The sequence below is a fragment of the Monosiga brevicollis genome, genomic scaffold (genome assembly GCF_000002865.3).
Source record: "Monosiga brevicollis MX1 MONBRscaffold_34 genomic scaffold, whole genome shotgun sequence".
Lineage (NCBI taxonomy): Eukaryota > Choanoflagellata > Craspedida > Salpingoecidae > Monosiga > Monosiga brevicollis.
In genome coordinates, this window is record NW_001865071.1 from 126257 (window position 1) to 146059 (window position 19803).

General features: G+C 54.2%; 5 protein-coding genes across 5 annotated transcripts; 3 read left to right on the top strand and 2 right to left on the bottom strand.

Moving 5' to 3' along the window:
- The first annotated feature begins 495 nt into the window (after positions 1-495).
- On the top strand, positions 496-2171 carry MONBRDRAFT_34324 (uncharacterized protein). Its single transcript, XM_001749815.1, has 5 exons — positions 496-605; positions 811-886; positions 999-1107; positions 1205-1307; positions 1453-2171. The coding sequence occupies exons 1-5, from the start codon at positions 544-546 to the stop codon at positions 1694-1696; spliced, it is 594 nt and encodes a 197-aa protein (XP_001749867.1). The 5' UTR covers positions 496-543; the 3' UTR covers positions 1697-2171.
- A 1610-nt stretch (positions 2172-3781) lies between these two features.
- On the top strand, positions 3782-7488 carry MONBRDRAFT_34325 (uncharacterized protein; the record flags this gene model as incomplete). Its single annotated transcript, XM_001749816.1, has 17 exons — positions 3782-3992; positions 4166-4276; positions 4350-4559; positions 4657-4769; positions 4864-4917; positions 5011-5064; positions 5198-5278; positions 5382-5487; positions 5585-5708; positions 5825-5987; positions 6116-6233; positions 6308-6389; positions 6573-6634; positions 6738-6850; positions 6977-7039; positions 7195-7251; positions 7321-7488. 17 exons carry the CDS (start codon positions 3782-3784, stop codon positions 7486-7488), a joined length of 1890 nt encoding a protein of 629 aa, XP_001749868.1.
- A 1247-nt stretch (positions 7489-8735) lies between these two features.
- On the bottom strand, positions 8736-11603 carry MONBRDRAFT_38918 (uncharacterized protein; the record flags this gene model as incomplete). The annotated part of the gene is made up of 6 exons (XM_001749868.1): positions 11473-11603; positions 11229-11256; positions 11015-11098; positions 10358-10916; positions 9713-10169; positions 8736-9588 (listed from the first exon to the last, which is right to left on the bottom strand). The coding sequence occupies exons 1-6, from the start codon at positions 11589-11591 to the stop codon at positions 8736-8738; spliced, it is 2100 nt and encodes a 699-aa protein (XP_001749920.1). The 5' UTR covers positions 11592-11603.
- A 537-nt stretch (positions 11604-12140) lies between these two features.
- MONBRDRAFT_29395 (uncharacterized protein) lies at positions 12141-14217 on the top strand (the record flags this gene model as incomplete). The annotated part of the gene is made up of 5 exons (XM_001749817.1): positions 12141-12955; positions 13042-13212; positions 13397-13550; positions 13651-13749; positions 13897-14217. The coding sequence occupies 5 exons, from the start codon at positions 12141-12143 to the stop codon at positions 14215-14217; spliced, it is 1560 nt and encodes a 519-aa protein (XP_001749869.1).
- A 227-nt stretch (positions 14218-14444) lies between these two features.
- Positions 14445-19258, bottom strand: MONBRDRAFT_29396 (uncharacterized protein; the record flags this gene model as incomplete). The annotated part of the gene is made up of 17 exons (XM_001749869.1): positions 14445-14551; positions 14628-14723; positions 14825-14932; positions 15043-15127; positions 15237-15320; positions 15419-15474; positions 15866-16040; positions 16097-16181; positions 16273-16404; positions 16496-16731; positions 16837-16916; positions 17018-17141; positions 17224-17283; positions 17404-17697; positions 17790-18197; positions 18352-18960; positions 19097-19258. The coding sequence occupies 17 exons, from the start codon at positions 19256-19258 to the stop codon at positions 14445-14447; spliced, it is 2901 nt and encodes a 966-aa protein (XP_001749921.1).
- Positions 19259-19803: the final 545 nt, after the last annotated feature.

A 19803-nucleotide genomic window follows, 5' to 3' on the forward strand; every position in this document is an offset into this window, starting at 1 on the left:
AAGATCTGTGCCTTGCGCGGTCTGTTTCGGCACTCTTTCGACGGCTCTTGTTTCCTGCTTTGTTTTGGGCGGAAAGTTGCCGTTATTTTTTCCCCTTGTGTGTATGTGTGTAGTGAAGCGCGATTTTGACCGTTACAACCTCCTCCGCCTCCTTCCATGCACCCACCCACCCACCGCCTCTTTGTGTTTGTTCCTCTGGGTACGCTTTGTTTCCTTTGTCTTGACGTGTGAGAGGGTGTGTACACACACTCACACACCTGCCTCTGCACCTCCTTCACCGATCGGCCGTTACAAACTCAAACTCACACTCACACACTCACGCTTGAAGCATTTTGCCTTGGTCTGCCGTTATGCACCCTTTCCAAACACACATACATGATGATGATGATGATGAACCAGCCGTTTGACCGTTTGACCGTTTGCTTTGGCTTTTGGCTTACCGACTCACTCTGTGTGTCTGTGTGGTTGCCTTTGGCTTCCCTTGCTCGCCTTGTAGTGTGAGAGCTGTTCCCCATTTTTTTGTCATTGACCCTCACCGCCGCCATGGATGAGCACGACTACGACGACCAGTACAACGAGGAAGAGGAGGAGGTCCATGAGGCCCCGTAAGTTTTCCGTTGCCGGTTTTGTTTGGCTGGTGGGCGGTTGTCTGTGCCGCTGGCTGTGCATGCATTCAGATCAGCCGCTGCCCTTTTTGCTTGAAACCCCATTGCCATGCCCCCTGCCTTTGCCCGATCCAAAGCGACCGTTATCCCCAATCCGACTGCCTTTTTCTTACGCTGTTTGTGATGACCGTTTCCCATCGAGCAGCCGCCAAAAGCGCCCTCGCCAGAAGCGCGCCAAGAAGGACCCCAACAAACCCAAGAATGCCCAATCGGCCTACATGGTGAGGCGCTGCCCCATCCCGTCATCTGCCTCAATAGCCCAGCGGCCTGCCGGCCCCACACATGGTCTCACCCCACTCTCCTTTGATTCAACAATGGTCTGCCTTTATATAGTTCTTCAGCCAGAAGGTCCGCCCTCAGTTCTCCAAGGACAATCCCGATAAGAAGATGACCGATGTGTCCAAGCTCATTGGTGCCGCCTGGCGCGAGATGAGCGATGCCGGTATGATAAGGCTCCCCCCGGACAAATGCAACTCGAAACCAGCACTCACATGCCCGCTCCACCCTCGTTCTCGTTGCTTTGCCTCAACGTACGATAGCCAAGAAGCCCTACGAGGAGATGGCGCGTCGTGACAAGCAGCGCTACCAGCATCAGATGGCCACCTACGTGCCTCCCCCCACCCGCGAGCTCGGCAAGCGCGGGTAAGCCTCCTCTCCTCTCCTTCACTCCTTCACTCTCCCCCTCCTCATGCTGATTGTTATGGAATACACGCCTGGCCCCCTTCCACCACGCCCTCACATTGGTTTCTGCTTTGATGTTTTCATCCATCGGTCACCCCATTAACAGCAAGCGCCGCAAAGACCCCGATGCGCCCAAGAAGCCCCTGACGGCCTACTTCCTGTACGCCGCCGACCGTCGTGCCGCTCTCCGTGCCCAGAACCGCAACGCGACTGTGGCCGACATTGCCAAGATCATTGGTGCCGAGTGGAAGGACCTCAGCGACGCTGTCAAGAAGCCCTACCAAGACCGGGCCGATCGCCTCAAGAGCCAGTACCAGAAGGAGGTTGAGCTGTACAAGGCGACCCGCTAAATGCACCGTTGGATGAGGTCTAGTCCCATCCCTCGGGCTTGTGTGTGCGTTCCCTTGTCTATCTTCTGTGTATTTTCGTGTTGTCCCTCCCTCCTGCTTTTGTTCCGTCCACCTGCTGGAGTGCGCGCTGGCGGGCGCTTGCAATGTGAGGGTCGATGCCTGGCATGACGCGTGTTTTGTGTCCATGTGTAACGCTTTTGTAGTGTTCCGCCATGCGTCATGGGTCTTTGTACAGCTGGCTGTTTTGCTCGTGATGGAGGGTTGTATGGGATTTGGGTTGGGCTCGATACCAGGCTTGGTTGTACCAACATGGTGTCGTGCCCCTCCTCTGTTGGTCTCAAATTTCCAATCCCGCCTCCTCCCCCGCCTCATTGGCTGTCTCTTCCTATGCGTTGAGTGTCTTCTCTTTGTCTTATTGTTTCTCTCTCTATTGTGACTTGCTCGCGTGACAGAAAAAAATTGAGATGTGACGTGCATCACGTTATTTTGACTCCTCATCATCTCAATCCAGCCTCTTGAGAAGGATTGTTATTCCTTCGATACACTTGGCCACCAAAGACTCGCATCAAAAAGCAGGTCGACCATACTCCTTTGAACGACATCCGAACCGCCCTCGGTGCGTCCTTTTGAAAGCCAGACGCAGATGAACTCGCGCCTGCGCCCTTCCCCGTTGACACTTATTATTCAAGTTGAAAACATCTAGATGTAAAAAAAAAAATAAAATAAAAAAGCTAGAAAATAAATTTTCTGGTAGAACGACAGGCACGCGTGTCGAGGGATCGCCCCAACCGGAGACTGGAGCAAACAAACAAGCACTTATTATAGTCAACAGTCAAGGCACAAATATAAAAGAGCAAGGCCAGGTTGCCCTGTTTACAAGTTGGTAGTGGTCCATTCCTTGAGGCATTTGTAGCAATCCTCACGGTGCTTGGAGTTCAAGCAAGGCGCGTTCTCCTTGAGAAAGGCGTGGAAGGACTCCTCGTTCTCGTTGGCGGCCAAATAGTTGCCCTACAGAGAGCCAGGCACCCAGGGGAAGCGATCATGTACGGGTGTGCGTGAGCGAAACCAAATTCCGAAAACTCGAGGGGAAAGCACGCTTGGCCAGGGGCAAGAATGGTGCCCTTTCTCATGAAGGGTAGACACTGACCAGGACTTCATGGGCAAAGCTGATTCCGACTTCCTTGAATTCAGAACCCGCCTTCTCTCCAACACCAGCCAGCTCCGTCACAGGCTTGGGGTCACCGCCACGATACATGGGCTCGCGCACAAAGTTCTGATGCTTCTTGGAGGTGGTCGCCATTGCACTGGTAACTTCTTGAACACCAAGCAGAACCGTAGCGGCCGTGATGAGCAAGGCTTGTGAGAACAGCGTAAGTACAAGTAGCCACTCAAGCCCCTGCACCAGTCATATCCAACCACCCCTTCCCTTCTCAAGAACGCGCCACCCAGGCCACATCATCCATCCGTACCTTCAAGCAATACAAGCAAGCTTCAAAAAAAAATGAGAGAGAGAGGCAGCAGATGAAATTTCAGCGTTTTTTTTTTTTGGTTTGAATTTCAAATTCTCACCACTTCTCGCGGGAAAACTCTGTGTGTGTGACGTTGTGGTGCCAACGTTGCTGATCGTTACTACATATACTACCTCTTGTACACTTTTGATAAGATGAAAAGTGTTTTACTTTTCAAAGTCCATCTTGACGATTTGTCTGACATCAAAGACAATGTCAGATAAACGTTGTTCTTTGTGTGTGTGTGTGTGTGTGTGTGTGTGTGTGTGTGTGTTTCAAGGATTTTGCGGCCTCGTGGCGCGAACGGACGACGGAGACACGGAGACGCGGCGCTTGAGGTCGAGCGAGTTGGGTGGTGATTCCGACGCCTGGTAGGCTTGGGAAGGTACGATACGATGCGAAAAATGAGATGGGTGGAGAAAGAGGGGTGACGCCTGCGTCGTTGGTGTTGGTCTTCGTGTCCTCGTTTGTACCTCTTGGGTGTGTGTGTCTATGACTGTTGTTCATGTGCCGGCTTGCCTGTTTGCCCGCTCGTGTGTTGTAGGCGTCCAGCTTGCGCGCTCGGGAAATCGACAAGATGATGCGCGTGGGCTCGTGCTGGCAGCGCCAGCGCCAGCTGCAGCAGCTGGCCCGCCTGATAGCGGTGCGGCAAGCTTCAAAATACGTCCCGTATCTCTCTCCTGTGGTTCGCATCACCTCCGAGGCCGCTACTGGCTCACATGAGCCAGCTACATTCACCTGCGGTGCCCTCGCCTACCAAGCCGACGGCGCTGTCACTTTGGATCAAGGTTGTCCCGTCACCACCTCAACCCCTTGCTCCCCTCCCACTCTCTTTTGTTTGCTCTTCTTGACACTCTTATGCCCTAACCCTCATATCTTCCCTTTCCCTGACCGGCTCCGTTCTATAGCAGACGAAGCTCGCCCTTTGTTGTCAAATGAACTGCTTCGCTTTGCTTACCAGCCTGCCCTCTTCATTCAACCCCTTCCCCTTTCTTAACACCCCTGCTCCAACAGGTCGACTATCGTGAGCGAGGCACGGCCGTCAATCTCATCCCCAAAAGCTTTCACCGCCGTACGTCTTACCCGCACGTGTACTTCAAAGTCAAGCATTCGGCTCAAAAGTTTGCCTTCTTTTCTTCCCGTAGGCGAGGGTGGCGAGCGTGATCGCGAAACTCTCGTGGCTCGACTGGTGGATCGCAGCCTTCGTCCCCTCGTGCCCAGTGATGTGGCCGCTTCCACCCAGATGACCGTCAAGCTCCTCGCCTCGCAAGCCCGCATGGAACCAACCGTACAGTCCATCGAAGCCGCCTCAGCTGCTCTCATGGTCTCGGATATCTCTTGGCACGGCCCTGTCGGTACGGTCTTCATCCCGACTTTTGTCTCTCTTTATCAAAGGGCTCAATGAGTCATTTTCGTTCCCTCACTCCCAACTCCTTGGCCGGGGCTTTGCAGCGGCCGTTCGAGTTGGTGTTCGAAAAGCTCTAGAGGTTGCTTCAGACGACGAGCCCTATGAGCTGCTCATCAACCCGGATCACAAGGAGACGGCCGAATGCGTTGGCGTGCTGGTTGGTGTCTCAATCAGTCCAACTTGCACACCGCAGGCTGCCGCTTCACCAAACACCCCTCACATGCATCATCACTCCCACACCCTGCGTCTAGCTCTATTCTGGCGTGCAGGCTGGAGCAGTCATGATCGATTTCGAGGGCGCCGAGGTAGATGACGCCCTCTCAACTATGCCGTCTCGTTGCCGTATCAACCTCACCAATTTGATGTGCCTGCACCTTTTCTCCAACCTTGCCCCCCAGCTCCCTCTTCCTGCCCTCAAGCGTGCCCTTCGTGCTGCGCATCAACATATCCAGGTACGTCCACCAGCAGCATTGTTGTTCAATTTTCTACTCTTAGGCCTTGACAACACGTACCTCTATGAGATGCCAATTAACAAAGAAAGGGACTTGTACCTAACTTCAACGATTAAAAATCATGTGCTGCTAGCCGTCTCTTGAAGCGCAGCGCGAACTTGGCGAGCGCGCCGGTCGTACCAAAAAGCCACTTCTCCGCGAGCCGCTCGCTTTGGTTCGTTGCTCCCAGCGCGAGTTTTAATTCTTGCCCTGCCACGATCCTACTTGGTTGGTGCGGCCTTTTTTTTTTTGAATCCTGGTCTGTCTTTCCTCTGCAGGGCATCATGGCAGCGGCTATCACCCAAGGCCTGGAAAGCGTGCTTGAAGTGTTGCGGATGCACATGCTTTCCAAACGAGATCGCATTGAGCGACTTAACAGCATCAGTATGTCCCATCCTTTTCTTTTGGTCTCGAGGCCACCTATTCTGGCACCGACCGCATCTCACGTTGCTCGTGCGTCCTGTACTGCCCTGGGTATTAGCCGATCAGCTTGAAGCTGATCTTTTGCAACAGTTTCCCATGGCTGGCCTGCGCCTCGTGGATGACGCACTGGAGGAGGTTCTAAAGGAGGCCTTACGTCAGCTCGTCTTGAGCGAAGACACTCGGTCCGATCACGGCTACAGATCGCCCTACCCACCCGCCACTCTTTGTTTGGCCTGCCTCCTTCCTTGGCTGGTTGGACTCTCATTCATCAATTCCATGCGTCTAAACTTGCCCGCAGCATTGATGGCCGTGACTTTGACGAAGTGCAAGCCGTCCAGGCTGCCATTAACCTCTATCCTGAATTGCATGGCAACAGCCTTTTTCAGCGTGGTGAAACCCAAGTGTTTTGCACGGCAACCCTGGGTGATCGTGATGCTGTCAAGCGCCTGGATGAGATTGAGGTACACTCGTCCGTTGTTGAAACAATTGTTCTCCTGACCCCCACGCTCCCCCGCGCCCTCCTCCTTCTCTTTTTCTGCCGCAACTGTTGCCGGTGGCTTCGCTGAACTCGGGAAATCACTTGGAACAGGTGGCTGTGGCCGGCCTGAGCCCACAAAAAAGCTTTTTCTTCGACTATGAATTTCCTGCATACGCCATTAACAAAATTCGCGTGCGGCGCGGCCAGATGCGTCGCGAAACTGGTCACGGTGAGTCCTGCGCTGTAATTTGAAGCCAGTGGGCTGCACTGGTCTCCCTTGCTCATGAAAGCTGCCTCCCGCAGGCTCGCTGGCCGAACGAGCCCTGGGCCGCATGATTGATCCCGGCTATGAGAATACCGTGCGTGTGACAAGCCAAGTAACCAGGTTGGTCTACTCAAGCGCATTCTTTATCGTTCCTGTTGTTTCGTGCCCTCTTCTATCACATGGCTTCTTCCCACGGCGAGTCCCCCAAATTGTTTTCCCTTAACCAAGTCGAGGTTGCTTGGTGTCCGGAATTTCTTGGTTGGCATTTCCACTGATTCACCTGGGCTGGATCTGCTTGTGCAGTTCTTTTGGCAGTTCATCCATGGCCTCCGTCTGCGGTGGCTCCCTGGCTATGATGGATGCTGGTATGTTTGCGTCTCGGGCCGGGCCAGCTTGCAGCTTGCATCAGATTCAATTGCACTCATCGTATCCTCTGCACCAATCTGCTCGGTCCTGGCCTGTGATTAGGCGTCCCGCTGCGCGCGCCAGTTGCTGGTCTCTCGTGTGGACTTGTGGGATACACGGACGAAGAGGGGCAGCTCACAAAATACCAACTCTTGACTGATCTCAAGGGCTTTGAGGTATGTGTCCAGCAATCTTGCTCTCGACCCTCACCTACAAGCGATTGCTGCAGCATGTTCTTTTGAGTGCTTGCGCACCGTTGAATCTTCATTGCCCCATCATCTGGCTATGCCTAAAATTGACAGGACATCTATGGAGCGATGGATCTGAAAATGGCCAGCACCCAATCCGGTGTCAACGCGATTCAGGTGAAGTCAAGCTCTTCTTCTTCTTCTTCTTCTTTTTTTTTTTTTTTTTTTTTTTTTTTTTTTTTTTCATGGCATTGCTTTTGTTGCGAAGCTCACCCAAGTGCATGTCTGCATGCTTGCCATTCGGCCCGCACGTGGCTGCTTGCTGGATACAGTTTGATACGGAGCTGCGCGGTATTTCCTTGGACGTGTTGGAGGAAGCCATGCAGCGTGTACGTTGAGCCCTGCCCTGCCCTGCACCCTACTCTTGGCGAGCTCTCATTTGTTGCTGCCCACGATAGACATTTGACGGCAAGCAGGTTGTGCTCAAAGAAATGAACGCGGCCATGCCAGCCACGCGCACTGATCCCAAGGCCTGTCACCCGATGACATGTGAGTCGTCTTCCGCACCTGATGCATTTCAACCGCTTCTAGAACACGTCTACTCATCAAGAGACTTTTGTTTGTGAATTGGTCAATCTTTATCCAAGGCACCTTTCCCATCCGAAAGTCACTGGCTGGCATGCTCATTGGGACTGGGGGCAAGACAGCACAGATGATTCGCAACCGTACTGGCGTCAGGTTTGTAGCCGTTGCGGGGTGCGCACTCGTTGCGTTAATTTCTTCTTCTTGTATCCGGTCTCTGGTCGTGTGTGTGCACACAAGCTTTTTCAAACTCACCAACGCGTTTCATATTGCTCTTTTGCCCCAGTCTGACGGTCAATGATGGGACATACACCATCACCGCCAATCGCCGTGATGACATTGATGCTGCCAAGGCATTAATTGATCGTATTCTGAATGGCGAGGACGTGGAAGCGGGGAATGCAGGTCCATCTGAGCACAAGCGCTCCCAACCACCCAAGCCCCAGACACCCAAGCCCCAGCCGCCAGCTGACTTTGAGGAGGGCGCTGTGTACACGGGCCGAGTGGCTGAGCGTCTGGCCTTTGGCGTCGTGATCCAGCCTGATCGCAAGGACATTCGCAACACGGCTTTTGTACACAAATCGCGCTTCAATGGTCATGCCCTTCCCGCCGCAGGTGCTGCCATCGAGGTGCAATGCACGGGTGAAGTGGACGGCAAAGCGCGCTTTGACCTGGTCAACCCGCCTGCGCCTGCTGCTCGGTCAAAGCGGTGATCCCTTTGCCGGTGCCTGAATCTCTGGCTCGCTGCTTGCCTGCAACGGTTGTCGCGCAAGAGGTCACACGTGCGTGTGACGGGCAGCATTGTCGAATACTCCCACCGTCACGATCTATTTCAAGTTTATCATGCGCATACGTCGTGTTTGCAAACATTGTTGTTTGCTGTTGCCCCAAGCGTCATGGCCGAGCCATGGCTTGGTTTTCATATGTCTCTTATGTTTCAAGCATCATCTCGCGATGCCGACGCAAGGGTTTCCATCAGAAGGTGAGTGGCTCTGCTGCTCATCAATTGACTAAAGGAAGAAACAAACGTGTCCCACATCGGACGACCATTCACAAGGGTGGGACCTAGATAAGCCACCTTACAATCAAGGATGCAAAGGCGGGAGATGAGCGCGGAAAGAAAGGAGAGAGAGGAAAAAAAAAACTCAAAAAGATGCACGAAACAACGGGAAATGAAACACAAAGAAAGAACAAACGCATCCTTGACACGTGGGGAAAAAAAGAGAGAGAAAGAAAAGACAAGAACAACAAAGCAAGCTGATGCAGCCACCACGCTATGAGCTTGCACGTTTTACCGCTTCCGGGACACAAGGGCCTTTGTCAAGTTGGCAGCAGGTTGTTCAACGAAGACGTAGAGACCCACGGCCAAAAAGTAGGAGGACGTTAAGAAGGCAACGTAAAAGATGTTGGGCTCAACGTGATCATAGTAGAAAAGCTGAACGCGTTGGTAGTACACGACGCGGATGAGGGTGGGATGAATCAAATAAGCGCCAAACGTCAGTTTGGCAAAGACTTCCCAGAACGGAAAGGTCAAGAGCCAGTTCATCAGCGAGCCGTGCCCGGTGGAGCACATCAGAACTAGACCGGCCACGGCCAGAGTAAATATGGGGCGGGAGACGCTGAGGTACGCAAATTGTTCGTTGGGGGTCCAGTTTGGGTTGGTCTTGTCGTAATTGAAGTTGGCCGGGAGGAACACGACCACGCATATGAGCGCGACGCACACATACGTGATGACGTGGCCAACCCAGTTGCTCATGGCCTTCAGCTGCTCCATCTGGCGCGAGATGTAAAAAGCAGACAGCAGACCAATGCCGTACGCGGTCGCACGGGTGTACGGCTTGTCGTAAATGTAGTTTTGGCTCATGTTCTGACGATTGTTCATCTCAATGTTGTAGCGGAAGCTGATGACGGCAATGGAAACAATACCGCAGACAACCATCAACCCCGAGACCAGGTACGCAGCGACGCGAGACTTGGAGTAGAGCCAAATGATGAGCATGCCCAGGATGAAGTACTGAAAATCATCAGCCAGGTACCAAGCCCATGGCAGGCACTGTTTGTGAAAGTCGGTAGGCACAAAGTTGTTAATGTACACCAGGTGAGTCCACCAGTTATCCTTGCAGTTGTCCAGCTCTTCCAAAAAACTGCAAAGGAGTGATAGTGTCGGTACCACAACCAGAGTCAGGGCCCAAGTTGCCGATATAGTAGACGGGGCACAGATGCACGTGGCAGGAAAGAGCGAATCAGCAGAGCACAGGAAGCGCTTACCGGTACCACAGAGGCCCCTTGCCCATGTATTTGTAAAGAGTGGCGTAGCAGCCAACGACAAAGGCCAGGAGTGGGGTGAGACGGAGGTAGCGCAGGACGACGCTGAGAAAGAATGGTGGGGCACGCGCGCCCTTGTCAATCTTCTTGACGAGCACGTAGGCGGTAAGCATGCCGCTGAGGAAGAAGAAAGTGTCCACTGCAAAAGCTGCGGCGGCCACAAATTGCATGGGCCAATAGGTGAGTTCATGGGTCAGAATCTCGGCGTTGGCAAACCCAACAAAGCCTGGGAGCTGAAAGTTGTAGGTGTGGCCCAAAATGATCATAAACATGGAGATGGCACGCAAGCCGTCCAAGCAACGCAGGGTGCGTTTGGGGCTCGTAGTTAGCAGCTCGGAAATGTTGCTACGGAAACTCCAGCACTTGAGGACAAAGGCCAAGGGGCCTTGTCGGCGCGCACCTGGAAGGAGAGTGCAATCAGAGAGAAGGGGTTCGGGAATGGTGAGACTTTCGTGTATGCCCATGGTAAAGAAAAATACCTCCCCACCCTTGACGCCCCCCTTCGCCTCTGTCTCGAGCAGAGAGAAACAAAGGAAGCAGAAGGGAGGATGGTGAGAAAAGACGCACGGGAAGCAGGAAAAGACGCACGGGCGACTTGAATGGCCTTGGATCCATCCGAATTGATGGCCAAGGGCTGCTCGATGTTCTCGTAGACGCCATCCTTGGAGAAGAAGGCACGTTCTTCCTCACTGAGGTTGCTGAGCGTGCGGTGCTCAAGATAGCACTGGGAGCTGGCGAGGACCACGATCAAGAAGATGATGACCATCATTACGGCGGCGCCTGCGTCCACAACGGTGCGGGCATGGCTGCCGCAGTACACGAGGCCGAGGGGATGCTCAGACTCGGCGGCCAGTCGCTGGCGCACGGTGGAGGCAGGGCCACTGGCAAGAAGGGCGGGCGGACCCGATGCGTTCATGTCAAGAATGGCCTGGAGAGTCTCCTGCGTGCAGACCTCGGGCACGCACCAGCCCATGGTGATGTCATGGCCGAAGCCATCCCAAACGCAGTAGCGCATGGGCTGAAACTGCATGAGATAGGGGCTGATGGGTTCGCCATGCACGATCACTGAATGATTGCGCGTGCAAGCATCGTAGTCGCCCATCGAATTGAAGATGAGGCCCGAGCCAGCCAGGATGCTGTACCAATTCTAGTTTTCGGTGCGCACGCAGACATGAGGCGAGACAATCCATCAGGAAGGCAGGTGCGCCATGACACGAGGAGGTCAAGGGTCTTGCCATGCCTTACATCAGGCTTCTCGAGGGCATGCAAACAAGCTGAGACGTTGACCGAGTCTTCTGTGAGGCCAGTGGCCGGGGCATTGGCTAGATTCTGGACAAGCGAAGATGCGAACAACCATGAGCAAAAAGCGTTTAGCAAGGGGTGCAATCGAAGAAGGCATGGAGATTGGCATGACTTGTAGTCAGGGCACGAATCCAGCGGAGCAGGCCCTTCCCCTCACCGATCCATCAAAGTGTGTTTCGAGGAATCTGTAGGATCCGGAACGACGCGACGCAAGGACGGAAAAGAAGAGGCGGGGGGAGGAAGGGGACAACGGTCAGTCACAACAGCCATCGCACGTCAACCGCCGTCATGAACACCTTTTCCTTTGCCATACAAACGTATGCAACACGCCCGCACGGGGAAGGAGAAACGAACATTCGCCCGCCTGTTCCCCCTCACCAATCACCCCCACCCACACGTACCGAGCCTCATCAGCCGCGGCTGCCGTTTGACCCAACACGGCCAACACCCCAAGCGCAAGCCCCAGCAGCCCGATCGCACGATGACGGCTGCTCCAGATTTTCGTACGTGTGCCCTCCATGATGACTGACGCCTGTGAAACTGTGACGCTGGTCACACTATACACCATTTGCACCGGCGGCATGCTTGGGTTTGTGTAGAAGATATAGTAGTTTTTGCAGTTTTGTTACGGGATGGAACACTAGTTTGTGATTGATCATAAGCTGTTAGTGAAGATAATACAAGACAAACACACACACATACACACGAAGGAATGTTAAAGTGTAATTTTTGTCTTACTTATGTATACTCTAAAAGAAGACACACACACACACACACACACACACACAACAAAACGTACATGTATACAACAGAGGAAATAATGTCAGATAATTTTAGCGGCTGGGGCGGACGGGCGGAACTGACGACGGACGTGATGCCCGCCAGCGGGAGGAGCAGCCCCTCGGTGTTGTGATTGATAGGGAGGAGCTCTGATGGTTTGAGGCGGGTGGAGGAGGCGGTGTGGGGGAGTGCCCACTGATGGTTGGGTTGGCGCTGTGCTTGGGGGGATTGAGTGGGGCAGGGGTTGTGGTCTTGAGGGGCTGGACCGGACAGACGGTAACGGGTGAGGATGCGGCGCGGGGTGTGGGCGTTGAGCTTGGCCCTGGTGGGGCTCGTGCTGGTGTCCCTGGTGGTGCAGCAGCAGCGGCAGCAAGCCAATTGGTCGGTGGCCACTGATCCGTGGTACAGGCGTGCCTTTGCTTGGTCGTCTTCCCTGGTCCAGCAAGCCGAGCAGACTCAGCAAGCCCAGCAGGCAGTACAGGTGGAGCTGGCTCAACCGGCCCACAGCAGCGCCCAACGAAAGAATGTGGCCACGCCAATAACCAGCGCGGCTGCAACCACGCATACCACGACGGCCAAGCCTGCACCAACAACAACAGCATCTGCGGCAGCAACCGTGGTCCCGCCAACTACCGTGCGGACACAACGCCATACACCGCCGTCAGCCCGGCCCCAGGCGCGATTGCCCGAGCCCACAAAACACATGGCACCGCCCACTGCATCCGCGCCGCTGCCGCTGCCGCGCCGCCGCACACTGCCAGGCATGTCCAGGGGTGATCCCATGGTACCCTCTACGTGGCGGCACCAGGTTGAGCTGCAGAGCAGCTACCGAAAGTTTGCGCTCGAGGACGTCGACCTACCCATGACCATCAATTTTGCAGCCACCCATCGGCTCTTCAACCCCACCTTTGTGGTCACGCCCTCGGCCCCAGACGGCATGCTCGAGCTTCGCCTCTTTGCTCGCTTTCTGGGCAACAATGGCAGCAACACCTTTCAACGCTGTCCGCTCTACGATCTTCATTCCTCCACCCCATGCCCACGCCAGGATTTAAACGGCATGTCCTTCATCACCACCTGTCGCCTCGATGCCGAGCTCCGCTGCATGTACGGACCGGATGAACCTCAAATCCCCGCCGCTAGCCCTGCTGCCCGTGCCTTGGCCCACCTCACATGCTCGGTGTTGTCCTTAGTGAATCACTCTCCGTTCTTCCCTATAATCTCTCCTGGAGCTTTGCCCACTACCCAAAATGGAAAATCTACGGACCCGAAGATCAGCGCAGCTTTGTCGTCGGAGACCGCGCTTTTCTCACTTACAATGCCCCGCCCCGGAATCCCAAACCACCGCCCTTGGATGTCCGACGGTTGGTCCGAGTCACAGAACTATCCGTCTGCTCGACACTAGCACTCGGTCACCCATTATGCAGAGAACGCTCTTCCTCCCTGGGCCGGCTTTGCGCCTACTTCCCACTCGCAAACTTGTTCGGTCTTGACTGTCTTCTGGCTCACTACCAAACATTCTTGCCTCGTGTCTTTGTCACTTCTTAGGATCATGAAGGTCCAGCAGGTGTACCCAAGATTACTCGAGCCGGTAGACCTTGTGTACAGCGGAACCACCAAAACGGAGAAGAACTGGTCGCCCCTGCGCTTCGACACCAAGGCCAATGAAATGCTCTTCAGCCGCTTCATCGAGCCGCACCAGGTACCCAAGCAACCCAATCAGATGCACCTCGCCCGCTCACTGCCCGCCTGATGCTGAGACCAGCTCATCCTCTTGTCATTGGCTGCACTTTTGCATGCAGGTCATGGGCTGCCAGCTTCAAACTGGAGTATGCCACGAGGTGGCTACCTTCGAGAGTCAGCACATCCTTGCAGACGTCAAGCGTGCTGTCAAAATTGAGGTTGGTAGACCCAAGCTGTTCACCGCCATCCGTCCACAGGCTCGTGCGGCTCCCACATTCATGCCACATGCGCGCTGGAAACCCGGTTTGTTTGTTTTTTCTCTTTTTATTTTGTTTTTCTTTTTCACGCTTTTTCCTCCTTGGCAGAGCTTTCACCTGGCCACCAACACGGTGCCTCTCTCGCCTACTGAACACGTTGGCATCTTGCACGGCCGCACTTCTTCCTTTGGCTACTATGTCCCCCTCCCCTATATTGTGGAAGTCGTGCCGCCGTTTCGTGTCTTGGGGATGGCCCGGCAAAAACTTCGGCTACCCCAGGAGAGCGACTCATCCCGTGTTTACATGCACTCTCTGTTCCAACTCAACGCCACACACTTGATTTTGGGCTACAATGTGGGTGATCAAGAGGTCATCATGACCGTTCTTCCCACCTCGACTCTAACAAAGCACATCACTCGATTTGCGTAATCCTATACAGGGCTCATTCCAATGTGCCAAATATGCTGTAAAGCAAGCTAAAGTAAATTGAAGTCAAAGCGATTCCGGTCCACTTCTGCTAAGAAGCACATGGTACTGCCGGCCACTTTCACTGCATTGCCTTTGTTCATTCTGGTCGCCAAGGGAGAGCCCGCAGCGTGCCAGGTGGGGGGCAAGCAAGCAAAAACACTAGCAAGTGGAGAAGGGAGCATGTTGGCTCACGCGGCCAAGTCATCGTCGTCATTCAATGAAACCACCGGGTAGAAATTCTTGTCTTTGAGAACGTAAACGCTTCCGGCATATGTCACTAATGAGGGCGTCATGCCTGTGAGGCCCGGCTTTCAAGGTATGCAGCCAGCGGACCTCAAGCCCAACCGCCAACTGTGCACAACGCTGCTTACGTGATTGAGGTGACGTATAGGCAGCACCAATAACGGTGGTGGTGTTCGTTCGAATCAGCGCGCCATGACCGACATAAAACGGCGTGGGATAAATGGCTAACTCAGCAACATGACCGGGGCAACATGCAGCATGAACAAGGCGAATCCAGCAAAAGCACTGACGGCAAGCATATATGGGTTATGGACACATGACATACGCGCAACCGTGCTTGCTGCAGGTGGGTTCCAGGTAGAGGAGAGGAAGAATGTGCCACCCTCATAGCTAGAACGGTAAAAGTACACGCGTCCAATGTTGCCATTCTCGCCTACATCGGCACCGTGAATGTGTAAGCTAGGCTATCACCCACGTTGCCAACAGTCATGCTATCGAAAAAAGAAAAGAGAGACAGAAGACAGAGACAGAGGGAGAGCGAACCATGGGCTGAAACGACCAGCCAGGTCTCGCTCATAGCCACATTGCTCCCAAACAAGCCCGAGCTGGTCACGGTGGGCGACGTTATCTGTGATCGTACAACGAGCAGTCACCAAGTGAAAAATGAGCTCCGTAGCTGCCGTAGAGGCTTCTACATGCCTGTGCTTGCCAGTGAACGAGCCTCAGCAAATCCACACCTCGGTATATGTGGTCGTGCTCATTGTTGCCGTCTCCGGGTTGATGTGATACACGTAGACGATGCCTGAATAGGTCACCGACTCCTGCGACAAAGTGGCCGTAGCAGGGTGACAGTTGGATAAAGTGTGCAGGCATGAAAGCCACCATGGGCCTGTGCCCCGTTTGACCTGACTGAACGTACCGCATACGCTTGCGGTGCGCTGATGACGAGGACACGGGCGTTTGGAGAGAGCGCGACTGCATAGCCAAAAAAGCAGCTTCTGGAAACGGGTAGCAGAGGCAACAGCAATTGGGTAAGGCTTCCGCCAGTGGTGGCAAAAGGCATGCAACCGGTTCAGTGAAGGCGATATCCCCTCCCAAACCCCGACCCATGGATGATACGCAATTGCTTGCAGTCCCAGTAACTCACGAGTAGGAAGTAGTGCAGGGTGAGGGGATTGTGTACAAGAAGTTGACTACATTGTTTCGCACTGCCCAAAGATAAGCAATGCCATTGTTGGTCTGTGACACACGATGGCCACGAATTCAAAGATGAGCGTGCATTGCCAAGTTTGGTGTCACAGACATTCATTGAGCCGACAACAAAACAGGCACCGCCTAATGGCCAACCTGATATGTATCGGCGTACGATGTTCCCGCCGCGATAAAGTTTTTGGCCGCACTGAACCCGCGGTTGATAATGAGCGACCCGCCCGCAGTTCCGAGATATTCAGATGACTGCTCAAGGGCAAACACAGCAAGTTGTCGGTGTGGAGCATGAGCATAGGCATCATCAAGCGTAAGCCGCCGTTCCTCAACACTTCCTGAGTCACCACACCAACAAATATTATACACGCAATGGGTGCATGGACAGTCTTACATCGATGGTCCCGGGTTCAGAGCGCCCAATTGCAGTAAAAGTCAGTGATTGGCCAGTGAGGGCGTACGAGTAGACGTTGATGGTGCTGCACAAACATCAAGAATCAGTGTCAGGTCGATGGCTGGCTGTTGCGCAACAAGCACGCAGCAACTCTGACTCGCGGTACGCTCACTGACCCGCCATATGAAGTGATTCTGTCGTTGGAGCAAAGTATGGTCAGAAGATGGTTGGCCAGGAATTTGACACCGTGACCACAACGCGCGTTGGCAATGGGGGAAACTCCACCCACCACGCTGACGGGCGTCGTCCTTTCAAAGTTTCAGAGGAAAGGTGAGACATCAAGCAAGCTGATTCAACTTGGCAGTTTATCTTCCTGCACAGGCATGAGGAGAGACATACTGAATCTCGCCAGTTTTCTTCGAGTAAGCAAAAATGTAAACGCGGCCCACATAAGCCTCCCTCAATGACACGCCGTAATCACCGGGAGCGCCCACGGCGATGTATTTATCATTCATGTCCACGGCCGTGCCAAAGTATGCGTTTGTGTGTGGAGTGGTGTGGACACTGCCCCCACTTGCCAAGCGCAGATCTTGTATCCACGTCACCTTGGCGGTTTTCTCATTGATGTGAAACATCTGGTGGCAATGTTAAGCCAAAGGCAACAGCTTGAATGAGGTTCTAAAGCGGGGCCGCGGGGTATGCTGGGTTCATCGCGAAAGACTTATGGGTCTCGGACGCACCGAGACTTGGCCGCGATAAGTGCCCGTTTGAGCGTAGGTCCCACATGCCATAAAGCTGCCGTGAGTTGCGCACTGCGCAGCTAATAAGACACGCCCGGTATTATGTGTGACCATTGAGGCTTGTTATTACAAGTGCCCTATGCCATGCGACGCACCCCCCATCGGCTTTGCCAAGACGTACCAAAGTATCCGCTGGCAACGGGCGTGTGGCTGGCGGCCCATCCCAGGCGTTGGGTCACAGGGATAAGCTTGGGGAAAGTCTCTTTGAAGTCATTGATGCTATCCTCTTGGGTGCTAATGTGTGTCTGCAAATGCGGTCCAGAGGTGGGGTCTGTATTCAGCGAGCTGAAGCAGAGAACACAGTGTCCTTGCAAAGCCTGCCCTTACCGAAAGCGTCTTGAGCTGAGCGCCCGAGAAAATGTCCATTTCGGCCACGCGCGACTCTTGCTACGGGGCGAGACAGGTGCAACTTAATTTGTAAGGGTACAAAGACCAAGGCGCAGTCCACCAGCTGTGACTGGTTGCGCTACTTTTGCGCGTTCATATCGGAGGCCATGCACAACAAACCTGAGAGACGGAGCGCAGGAGGCTCTGCGCTTGACCCAGAATGGCAGACGGATGAGTATCAATGTTGGACAAACGCAGGTCAGCCAGAGAATCTTCTGCCAGCTCCAATTGCTGATCCAAAAGTGCCTCGATCGAGTCCAGTTGAGCTTCCATTACACCATCAAAGCCGCCTTGAGCCGCAAGCTGTGACTCCAAACGGCTGATGCTTGGGTTTTGGCCCACCAAGATGGCACTGAGGCTGGATTCCAAGGAAGCGGCCAAGGCCTCAGCGCTAGTGGAGAGGCTTGATGCTGCCTATGAAGCAGAACAGAGGCCGCCGCGGTTGGTGAGGGCAAGGCGCTACACAATCCCTCAAGCCCCGTCAACAGGCAAGGCCGGGTTGGTACCTCGACGAGCTGCTCAAGTGGAGCATCACTGTTCGTCTCCAGCTGGCTGAGCTTGGTTGCCAGCGCTTCGGCCTCGGTGTTGACCTCGAGACTCAGAGCTGTGCGCTCTGCTTCCAAAACTTGGAGGGCTGCATCGGCAGCACTGACGTCTGCACCCAGGGTGAGGACCAGAGCATCCACCTCGGTCGTGGCTTTAGCCTCAAGAGATTCGATCTGGCTGGCGACGAGCTGCAACTGGACGTCGACTTGTGAAGCCTCCTGTGAAGCTTGCTGAGAGATCTGGACGATATCCGTGTTCAGCAGGCTTGTTTCCTGAGATTGCTTGCCAGTTAACGTTTCAAAGCTGCTGCTTACGCTCTCAAATTCAGCTTTGAGGCTAGCAATGTGCACTAATAGATTTGCCACCATCTACATTTGTTGCGGATATTCAACAAACCTTAAGAGTGAGCAGGGGTCGGGTAATGTGTGCGGTTATATTCAACCGTGATTGTGATGATGGGATGTGGCCAAGTGCATACAATCACCCGATAACAAAAGAGGTGGGCGCGAACATGGCACTCACGTCAGCAGCAATATCAACGTTCATGACGGCTTCACCGGCACGGAGGGTGATGCCAGAGTTGGATTGCAATGTGACCGCTTGACTGGACACTCGAATCCGCTTGTTGGCGTTATCACCAACCATTTCCACGACGTTGCCCGTCAGGGTCGTGTTGGCAGTTGCGGGACTGCCGATGGCCACGAGGTTGCCAGCTGCCACCACGTTGCCACGAACATCACCAATAAAACTGCCACCCGTGCCTGTGGCGGTCGACCCCAGGGAAAAGCTTTGGGCAGTGAGAGCTATGCGAGCGGCCTCGACATTGGCCAGATCTGAGACAGTCAGCGTCAGGTTGCCATCGGTTCGTAGAGATAGGTCCTTGGGAGTGTTTAAAATGATGCTGGTGTTGCCTGCCAAAGAGATGCCATCGGGGTGGCTGCTGCTCAGCGAGATGGCGGTCTCCGCTTCTAGATGAGCAGAGCCTCCAGAAAGGTGAATGCCCGTGGCAGTGCTGCCGATCTGGACAGAATCGCGAGCTTCAGCAGCAAGTCTGCCCCTCAAATCAAATGTCGTGGCTTCCCCAGCTACAGATTCCGTGGTCAGTTGCAAGAGTGTGCCGGCAGTTTGCCACTATGACCGAGAAGCATGATTTGGCACAAGCCAGCAAGTTTTGAACGAGAGGGTGAACGAAAGCTAGCATCAGCTGAGAAGGTAAGCCGTTGAGGACTTGGCTCTTATGGACGTCAGCTTTTCGGATGCGACTGACCTGCATGGCTGAGGCGACCCAGTGCAGGTCATCGCCTTGAGTATAGACGAGGGGGCGTTGGGCAGCCGATGCATTGAGCTGGGCATCAGTCAGGGCGCTAGCAAGCGCTGCGCCCACGAGCACGACAACCAGCCCATGAAGCAACATCTTGATGCTGTACATGTACTTGCACTCCCTGCACGTGCCGGCGACAATGGAGGGAGGCACGATGGCCAGATTGTCAGTGCCCGCCTCAAAAGCCTGCGGCAAGGCGCTGTCAAGAATTGATGGGGTCACTGGCACTGACCTTGATCATGTGAGTCAGTGGGGGCGCGGAAGCAACGGGACAGGGAAGAGGAAGTGAGGGTGCTGGGTTAGGGACTGCAACAAGGAGACCAAGAGATGTGTGTACGGTCGTCGGAGGGATGGCCCTCTCTCAGACCAAAATAAAATCTCGATCCACGTACGCCCTCTTCCTCCGGTTGTGCGCTACCACACGCACTTTCCTCCCTGTGTGTGTGTGTGTGTGTGTGTGTGTGTGTGTGTGTGTGTGTGTGTGTGTGTGTGTGTGTGTGTGTGTGTGGTTGTGGTGCGGGATGTCACCAAGGTGTGGTGCGGGCTGCCATTTCAAACTGCGGACATGTGCCAGAGGGCGCATGGGATACTTTCAGGTGTGGTAATGTCAAGCCTGCTAAGCTGTGGGACTGACATGCAAGTGTGACCGAGCG

Excerpts from the sequence above, each read along its gene's own strand:
- MONBRDRAFT_34324 (XM_001749815.1), top strand. The coding sequence starts at position 544 with ATGGATGAGCACGACTACGACGACCAGTACAACGAGGAAGAGGAGGAG. Across the intron at positions 606-810 it reads GAGGAGGTCCATGAGGCCCC|CCGCCAAAAGCGCCCTCGCC; the intron begins GTAAGTTTTCCG and ends CCCATCGAGCAG. Across the intron at positions 1,308-1,452 it reads CGCGAGCTCGGCAAGCGCGG|CAAGCGCCGCAAAGACCCCG; the intron begins GTAAGCCTCCTC and ends CCCCATTAACAG.